Source organism: Portunus trituberculatus, chromosome 36 (assembly GCF_017591435.1).
Source record: "Portunus trituberculatus isolate SZX2019 chromosome 36, ASM1759143v1, whole genome shotgun sequence".
Taxonomy (NCBI): Eukaryota; Metazoa; Arthropoda; class Malacostraca; order Decapoda; family Portunidae; genus Portunus; species Portunus trituberculatus.
This window is the reverse complement of record NC_059290.1, coordinates 12,604,224-12,614,219: the sequence shown is the minus strand read 5'-3', so window position 1 is coordinate 12,614,219 and position 9,996 is coordinate 12,604,224. Positions and strand designations below refer to the sequence as shown.

Sequence of the window (9,996 nt, the reverse complement as noted above, 5' to 3'; positions counted from 1 at the left end):
ATACCGACTCCACCACCATTATTTGCTAACACTCTCAACAGCTTTACGTTTATTTTAGGACAATTACCCAGAGATCCAGCTCGTCATGCAGCCACCTAGCTTTGCTCTACGGGCACGCCAACTCAGCCCCAGTCTACCTCGCTGCGAGCCTTTTCCTCCTCTCACCCTTGCTTTTATGCCTGCTGTGGAGCGTGCTAGAACAATTAAAGAACCGTCCTGCGCCAATGAAAAGTCAAGTAAACACGGCATAGGAGCTGTGGTGTCAAGGAGGTCCAGCTCACCAGTTTTCAATAGCCAGATCACATCGCGGATGGGGGCTGAGGACATTGAGGAGATCGCGGCCTTTCAGGAGTGGGCGGGTGGTGGCGACGGTCGCCGATTCGCAGGGCTTTTGAATAACTTTTTAAGGAGTAATGAAGTTTGTATTGCATGAGAATATTCGAGATTGGAAGTGATCCTATAACTGCCAAGTACGTTTTGAAGGCTATAGTAATTTCAGTGTGGTTGAAAAGATGTCTCTAACCTAGCAAGCTATAGCTGCATGTCTACATATGTCTTTATCAAACCCGGACATTAGTGGATGTTTTTTTTTCCAATTTATCTGTCACATGTGATTGTGATTGTCATATTATATTAGAGAGAGAGAGAGAGAGAGAGAGAGAGAGAGAGAGAGAGAGAGAGAGAGTATTATAGATATCACAATCACTCGTGACAAATTTAACTGATAAAAGAAAGAAAATACATGTCTTGCGTCCGGGTTTAATGCACGTGCAGAAGAAAACATCTGAGAGGCAACTAGGTAGATCAATAAAGAAGAGGAAGACAGAGAGGGAGAGGGAGAGAGAGAGAAGAAAGAGAAAGAGGAACTAATACAAAGGATCGGAGAACTGATGCGAGGAAGACAAGTGAGAAACAGAAAAAACACCTCGGAAAAATAAGATACAACAGAGAATATAGAGAAATAAAGCAAGGAGAGGAGGGAAAAGAGAAAAAGAGAGAAGGAAGGGCCGATTCGGAGGCACCAAATCTAGCTTGAGCCCGTCTTGACAATAACAACAAAGAGTTTCAGTGGCCGGGGCTGCTGTGCCTTGTGCAATGACTTCCTCCTACAGGCACGTGGCTCTAATGGGTCCGCCAGGTGGGTGAAACACTGTGGTGGTGGTAATGGTTCAGATTTTCAAGGGGTTTGTTGTGAAAAAGGGGATGGTGATAAGAGTCCGTCTCTCAGTGAGAGTCTTGTCATGTTTAATCGTTTTTCGCGTATTATCGCTATTTATTTCTTGATTCCTTGTTCTTCATTGTGTTCTTGTCTTCTGTTTTGCCTTGTTCAGCTTCTTATGGCAAAGTGTTAACCTGAAACTGTAACCAGAGTTGTGTTCTGCTGAAATTGTGACGAGTCATCTTTTCTTTCAGCTGTAGTCTTCTTTCTCGTCTGTCCTCGTGATGTTATTTGGTATTCGAAAGTTTGGGAGAGTTCTTCCTTACAAATCTGACCAACTGAAATGACCAGCTTGTGAATTATTGATATTGCCTTTGAGTATGCATTATTCTAACCTTACCTTACCTTGCCATAGGATGACAATGTTAAGGTTATTTCAGTTTTATTGCATGTGTTAAAAATATTTTAAGTGATGCAGCATTTTAACCTGACTAGACCTAACCTAAACTAAACCCAACTTAATTCCCATTCCTCATTTTTTTATAAACTGCTTTCCTTCAGGTGTGGGCAAAACAACCTTCATAAAAAAGGTTGTGGATCGCCTGCAGGAGGGCGGACTGACCTGCCAGGGCTTCTACACGGAGGAGGTACGACGGGAAGGCTCTCGGACTGGCTTTGACGTGGTCACCTTGGAGGGCCAGCGAGGCATTCTGTCTAGAGTGAGGTGAGGTGGCAGATGGTGGTGAAATATTGAATTTTTTTTATATAAGTGAGAAAATTGGGCACATCAAAAATTACTAAACAAAAAGGCCCACTGAGGTGCCAGTCCCTGACCAAATCTGAGAGAGGTAGCCAAAAGAATAGAATAAATGTCTTGAAACCTCTATTTCTGCTTTATGTGTAGATATCAGTATAATTCCACCATGTCTCAGCCTCATTAACTTATATGTATTTTTATTTATTTATTCATTTTTTATGTAAGAGGGACAATCTGACCAAGTGCAATAAAAATTACCAAACAAAAAGGCCCACTTAGATGCCAGGCCATGAGAAAGTCGAGAGAGCTATAAAGAATGTCTTGAAACCTCCCTCTTAAATTAATTCAGCTCATAGGAAAATGGAAATGCAGAAGCAGGCACGGAGTTCTAGAGTGTACCAGTGATGAAAATAATAATAATGATCAACTGTCTAATCCATCCGATGATAATAATAAACTACTTACTCCCACCAATAATAATAATGAATTACCTAACCCCCCCTCCCTCTGCTCCACACACACACACACACACACACACACACACACACACACACACACACACACACACACACACACACACACAGCCCTGAGGATAGTGGTCGCCATGGCCCCCGTGTTGGCAAGTATGCTGTTGATGTAGCAAGCTTTGAGTCACTGGCCCTTCCTGCCCTCCACACTGAGGTAGTCACCATTTTCTCCTTTATTGTCTTGTATTAAGCTGTTATTCCCTTGTCTACCTTCTCTCTCTCTCTCTCTCTCTCTCTCTCTCTCTCTCTCTCTCTCTCTCTCTCTCTCTCTCTCTCTCTCCCCCCATTATCTTCCTTTTCTTTCCCATCATATCTTTCTCATCTCTTCCATACCTTCTTCCTTTTCTCTTCCGTACCTTCTTTTCTTCAATTATCTTCCTCCTTCTCTGCTCCGTGTCTTCTTTTATTTTCCATACTATCTTTTCTTTCTATTGTCTTCTTTCTTTTGTCTCTCATGTTACTTTATAGCATAGCATTTCCAGTGACAAATATGAACATAACCTGAAAAATATATGCAGAGGGAAAACATATACTATTTGCAAGTATGCATAAGTGTGTTTGAATTAATATGTTTCCTTTTTTTTTCTCTCTTGCTTTCTCTCTCTCTCTCCCCTTTCTGCAAGTGTGAAGTGGATCCAAGAAAGAAGCGGAAATAGAAAGAATGAAAAAAAAAAAAAAAAAGAAAACTTAATAAAAAAAAATGGTGATGATGATGGTGATGATGATGATGATAAAGCAAAGTTCATAGTACAAACATACATACATCAATCTGTTTTTTAAAAAGTCTCCCTTAATGGCTTCTTTCTATGGAATACAATGCATATACTAGCACAGGAGGTCAGTGTCTTATAGAAAGGTGTAGGATAGGCTCTGCTCTCTCACCATGACTACTTTCAAAGGCCACAGAGATGATCAGCTGGGTTCTCAAGGCTGTTACTCTTATTCATAATATAGAAACCTAGTTCATTTGTCTCTAGAACTAAGAAAAAAACTCCCTTAAAAACCCACCTCACATCAACTAGATCCTTTTGAAAGCAAGAGTTTCTCATGTTAATGTCATTGGAATCATAAAAACACTGTTAAAGACCTGTGTGTCTTTAACTAGAGCCTTTTGAAAATATAACTTGAGTATTTTCTCCCAATGATAACTGGAAATTGTGTTAATCCCTCATTAGAGGCATAAAAACACCCTTAATAACCTGTATAACTTCAAATTAAGTCTTTCAAAAGTAAAAAAAAGCATTTCTCCTGTTGACAACCTAAAAATCTTGTTGGAACCATAAAACACCCCTAGAAACCTGGTGAACTATGAAAACACTCTTGGAAACCTGACTAACTTCACAAAAACACCCTTGAAAATGTGTTAACTTCACGAAAACAGCTTTAAAAGTCTGGGAACTTCTAAAAACACCCTTAGAAACCTGAATAACTTGACAAATGCACTCTTAGAATTGCAGTAATTTTATAAAATCACCCTTAGAAAACTTGGCTTACTTAAAAAACCACACCCTTGGAAACCCACAGCACATCACGTAGAGCCTTGTGAAAGTAGTGTAGGTGTGGGCATGAGGTGAGACACAGTGCAGCCCTAGTGACTCTACCCTCACCTGTAGCTGTCCAGGCCGGCAGTGTTAGTGCTGGACGAGGTCGGGAAGATGGAGATGTTTAGCGAAGACTTTGTGAAGGGGGTGCGGCAGGCCATCTCCAGCCCTTCCTCCACCATCCTGGCCACCATCCCCATCCCCAAGGGCAAGCCTATACCGTTGGTGGAGGAGATCAGGCGGAACCACAGCTTTCTAGTGGTGCATGTAAGGCCATCTCCTCCTCATCCACTTTTTATTTATTTATTCATTTTTATTATTTGTTTCTTTCAGAGTTGATTGTTTGTGAGTGAGCTTTTTTATTTTGTTTGATTTTTTATGAGGTTTACTTAGATTTTATTTTGTTTGTTTATTAGTTTATTTATTTATTTATTTTTTTATATTCCTATATGATTTTGTGATTTTGTTGCCTTTTTTTTTTCTCTCTCTATATTAACCTTATTACACTAGATAATTGCTTTAGTTTTCCCTTACTTTTTTCTCTTCATTTTCTTTCCCCACAAACATGATTATTCTCTTTTTTTTTTTTTTTTTTTTTTTATTTCCCTCCAATATATTGATCACCTCTGTTTCCCCTTCCCACCACTTTTCTCCTCTCTCCACCTTGCTCATAGCTCAATTACTCATGTATTTCTCTTTTTCCTGCAAACCGCAATCTTTCCCTCACTTCATCTCACTCTTTGTTCACTTTTCTGCATCTTTTTCACATTATTACCACCTCATTTACTCTTCCACCACTTTTCCACAATGATAACAAACTGTCCTGCCTTTCCACAGTATTTCCTTTACCCACAATCCACTTTTTCCATATATCTCACCCTCTTCCTGTTGAAATCCTCCCATGCATTTCGTACTGTTGAATAGCCTTATACCTAATTTCTGTTGTCATACTTGTAATCCACTTCTCCACAATGATAACCACCTGCCCTGCCTTCCCACAGTCTTTTCTTTACTCATAATCCACTTTTTCTATGTCTCCCACCTTCCTCCTTGTGAAACCTTCCCATGCATTTCCTCCTTCCTCACTTGTAATCCACTTTTCCACAATGATAATCACTTGTCCTGCCTTCTCACAGTCTTTCCTTTACCCATAATCCTTTTTTGCTACATGTCTCCCTCCTCCTCTTCTTGTGAAACCCTCATATCCATTTCATCTTGTCCAGTGATCTCACACCTGATTCTTCTCCTCCCTGACAGCTGACGCGATCTAACAGGGACGATCCAACACTGCAGGAGAAGATTATGAACATTTTAAGAGCCTCCCTCAAGATTTGATGAGCTTGCCACTATGGACCAGTCAGTATATGTGCTTCATCAGTGGATCTGGATGTTCAAACCTTCTGTTATTTCATTATTATCTTTTTTTTTTTTTTTATCTTATATAGGAATCAGATTTGGGACATTGAAGTTTTGGAGGATCAGGTATATTGCTAGCCAAATATTGCATTCTTCATACACACAGGCACCAGACTATCCATTCATCTAGTGTGTTAGGATTAGGATCAAGATTTATGGGGCTGCTTTTAAGGATCTGATGTTTTATTCTGTGTGTGGTTGGGTGTCTAGAATTCTTTATGGTTTTATTCAAGGACAGGGAGTGTAGCAGCAAGACTACATTGTTTCCCTGAGGCAGCTGTAGACTTGAGATTAACCATTTATGATCTTGTTTGGGGGTAGTTGTTATTATTATCATTAGTATTACTGTGTTAGAGTTTTCCTCCTTCCTCTAAGCCCAGTCTCACCACACACAGGCCAGACAAAGAGGCAGGGAGGAGGAAAATCTAATACAATGATAATAGTACTGTAATGGTGACAGCTAGCCCAAACATCATAGTTATCCAGCCTTGTCTTCAAAGTACTACCAATGTGTGTGTGTGTGTGTGTGTGTGTGTGTGTTTAGGTAAAGATTGAAAAATGTTACGAGTGAAATTGTTCATGACAGCTACAAATTAGGTAATCTAGGTATATAGCAGGCTGGCAATCACACACACACACACACACACACACACACAAAAACACAAAACACACACAAAACTACAACTAGGTAAATACACACACACTTACCTGAACTAATTTTTAAGAGGAGGTTTCAAGACATTTATCCCATACTTTTAGCTGAGTCTCTTGGACTTGTTCGGAGACTAGCATCTCTCTCTCTCTCTCTCTCTCTCTCTCTCTCTCTCTCTCTCTCTCTCTCTCTCTCTCTCTCTCTCTCTCTCTCTCTCTCTCTCTCTCTCTCTCTCTCTTTCTACATATGACAAAACAAATCAGTGACATTATGAATATTAGAAAAAAAAGTAATATTAGTCTCTTTGATCTCATAACATAGAAAGAGGCAGGAATGGAGACACAGATGGCAGGGGAAGGGAAGTGTGTGACAGGGAGACCGGGGCCCTTAGGGGGTGGCTGGCAGGGTGACCACTACAAGCCAGCTCCCCCTTGGCGACCCATGGCAGGGGGTTTGGGTGGATGCTGTGGTGCCTGTGTCTGCTGCCATGTATCTGCTGCCCTGGCTTCTGGTAGGGTAAATTTAGCAATATGTTTCAATAGATAATCTTTTCCTGCTCACTTGCTTGTACTTGTGTCATTTTGCGTTTGGCTCACAACATTGCCAGCCATCATTGCCACAGCCAGAGACACACACACAGTTCGTGGAGTGGGTACCCTGTGTGGTGGTGGTGGTGGTGTGGTATAGCATCATGAGTGAATGTTCGGTCAGTATGTGGTGGTGGATATTCATGTAATGCTTGAATATTATGACAAAAGTAAACATTAAGATATGAATCACGTCTTGTTTTCCTCACTGTCTCTCTTGTCCTGTCACTTAGAGAGGTGATGTGTGGTGTGGTGTGGTGTGGTATTGCCCCTGGGTGTTGTAATGTAGGCCAGTGTCAGGGTGATTCATTCTGGGATACCGTGACATCAGCATTCAGCACAGATTAACAATACCAGCCTTCTCTCATGTTATTATTTCCTGTTTAATTATTTGGGTTTTATAGAGTTAACCTTAATTATTTGACACTGGACATTGGTTTCTGGGCACAGTTATCATGTTTATTCAATCTAGTCATGATGTACTCAGAGAAGGGATTATCAGTGAAATCAAAGAATAAGTTAATTAACCTAGATAAACAGCTCGTGGATGGAAAGGCGTGTTAATCATTTCATTATCGACAATTTAGTTATTCACATATTTCTTACAGTAGGTTTTACTCTGGCGTAAGGCTACAAAAAAAAAAAAAAAGTATGTGCAATCCTCTGTAAAAGTAGTATGTAAATCTCTCTCTCTCTCTCTCTCTCTCTCTCTCTCTCTCTTTGAAATAGACATTTGCGAGTTTACGTGAGTATATGTGTGATAAATACCTTACCAACTTTCAAAAGTAGTATACGTAAAGGAAAGAAAGAGAAGCAGAAAAAAAAAAAAAAAAAAAAAAATATATATATATATATATATATATATATATATATATATATATATATATATATATATATATTTTGGAGCTACATGCAATCTTGCTAGAAATACGTAGCAGCCACAGCAGTCAGTATGCGAAGAGCTGTATACGTATTCTTAACGTAAATAATAGGATAACAAAGAGCCACCAGGGCCCATCTAGGTTATCCTGTATCAGTCGCACAGCGACCTCGTCATCAGTATAGATTCTTTGTATAGATTAATTTAGCTGCCAAAATCGCACACAATATTAACCAGTAAACACATTGTAGTTTTAATGGGACAAAGGGACTAAAATAACTTCTAAATTACAGAAAGAAAGAAACAAGAAACGTAAAAGAAAAAAAAGAAAGAAAGTAACGAAATACAGAGCAATTTTATTACGCTAATTATACCACACACATTTTTTGACACTAATAACACAAGAAAATGAAAAAAAACAATAAAGAAAAATAAGACAGTGATGTCGACAATTTGATCCAACAGAGCCCCTCAGAAGAGTTGCATCACGAGAAGCGCGCAATGGCTGCCTTGTGGCCAGTTATTTTTCTCTTTTGTGATTAAACGAGCGCGTCATGGAGGTCTTGAGCCCGGGAAAGAAGCACACGCAGGCTCTAGAAATGGTATCCGAGGAGGAGGAAGAGGTGGAAGTGGTGGAGAGCGAGCACGAGGAAGGGGAAATATGTACCGAGGAGGAGGAGGAAGAAGAGGGTGAGGTGTCCCTGTCCTGTCTTCCTGTCTTCCACACCTCTGCCTCGTCCTATAACGCATTGCCCTCTTACCAAACGCACGTAGCTTTTCCAGGTGAGGGGACGCACTAATACACTAACTAATGCTCAAATGTTTGGGGGATTTTATTACAAACTTTTTAATTTTTTTTTTTTTTTTTTTTTGTGGTGTTGCCGGGCGAGAACTTTACACCGATACATTGATGCTACACTAACACGCTTATTATTAGTGTATTTGTTTTTTAATGGTATGTGGTTGCTGTTTCTCTTATTTTATTTTATTTATTTTTTTTATTATTTATTTATTTATTTTTTTGTCTTGCTTGGCTTAGCGCACTAATAGACTCCATTGGATTAATTCACGGACGAAGGTTTTGTTTTTAAGGTTAGCGCTTGTGTTATTTACTGTTGTATGATGTGCCTGATGGTGACATGAAACTGTTACTATTATTAATATTATTGTTATTATTTAATGTTATTAGTTCTTATGGTGTTGGGTAACTACTTTATTGGTCTAACTTCCTCCTTCAAGTTTATTTTATTTTTTACTTATTTTTTGTTTATTTACATTTTTGGGGCTTGATTAAAAAATTTATTTATTTTTTTTCTTTTGCTAATGTGTTAAAAATACTTAAGAAAATTTTTAGTGTTATTGTTCTCTCTCTTTTTTTATTAATTTATATGTTTGCTTTGTTTGGTGTTTCTTTATTCTGACATTCATTAATCTAGTGGTCCTTGTTCTTTCATTTAGTCCGTTAACAAGTGTCAGGTTGGGCCAGTATTAGTGCTGGCTCTGTATCAATAGAAGGAAAAAACATGTGAGGCAGTTGTACAGGAAAATATAAAGTATACTCTTCCTGTACAGGCCCTGTATTAGACCTGTACTGGTCCTGTATTGGTTCTTTATTGATGTTATATTGATCCTGTCATGGTCATGTACTGGTCCTGAGGTGGTCTGGTATTGTTTCCGCACTGATTATGTAGTAATTTTTTTTCTTTTTTTTTTTTTTTTGTATTTCCATCTGTTTCTTATCCATTATTTACTATAGTGTGTGTATTCTATACTGGCTGCTGGGTCTCAGTCTGGGACAAAAATGCCTGTTGTCATATATTGAGGAAAACTAGTATATCCTTGTGGTAATTGTGTTGATCAACAGAAAACTAGCATTATACATAGAAAATGAAGGTTAAAACTACAGAACCACTGCTCCCCCCTTTCCTCTCCCCTCCCCCATTCTCCCCCCCAACGAGCTTGGGGGACTGTGGGGAATCGGTGTTTTTTTTGGGGGGGGAGCCAAAAGAGGCGAGATATGGCGATCCAAAAAATCTAAGGACAAAAACCTAATCTAACTTAACCTAACCTACAGACCCCCCCTACAACACTAACCTAACCCTAACATAACCTAACCTAACGTAACCTAACCTAGCCCGGACCCCCCCTACAACACTAACCTAACCCTAACATAACCTAACCTAACGTAACCTAACCTAGCCCGGACCCCCCCTACAACACTAACCTAACCCTAACATAAACCTAGCCTAATGTGACCTAACCTAACCGGGGATGCTGCGCCCCCCCAGACCCCCCTCCAACACTAACCTAACCCTAACATAAACCTAACCTACCGTATCCTTGCTTTGGGGCATTTTCCCTCCCCCTCATGCCGGTTCTCTTATAGCTTCACACAATATGCCCTACCTCTACCAATACCCTCCTCACAATACCTTAACGAAAGGATGAAGGTCCTGGCTGGTCCTCTTCTCGATTGT

At 39.7% G+C, this 9,996-nt stretch overlaps 1 protein-coding gene across 2 annotated transcripts; it reads left to right on the top strand.

Annotated features, from left to right (window-relative positions):
* The first annotated feature begins 829 nt into the window (after positions 1-829).
* Positions 830-6,829, top strand: LOC123513745 (cancer-related nucleoside-triphosphatase homolog). Of its 2 annotated transcripts, XM_045271147.1 has the most exons (6): positions 830-1,138; positions 1,721-1,883; positions 2,501-2,597; positions 4,057-4,251; positions 5,242-5,340; positions 6,374-6,829. In XM_045271147.1, exons 1-5 carry the CDS (start codon positions 1,096-1,098, stop codon positions 5,317-5,319), a joined length of 576 nt encoding a protein of 191 aa, XP_045127082.1. In that variant the 5' UTR covers positions 830-1,095; the 3' UTR covers positions 5,320-5,340; positions 6,374-6,829. The 2 variants fall into 2 exon arrangements, with proteins under 2 accessions (XP_045127082.1, XP_045127081.1); XM_045271146.1 differs by having other exon boundaries at positions 831-1,138; positions 5,242-6,829.
* The last annotated feature ends 3,167 nt before the right edge of the window (positions 6,830-9,996 follow it).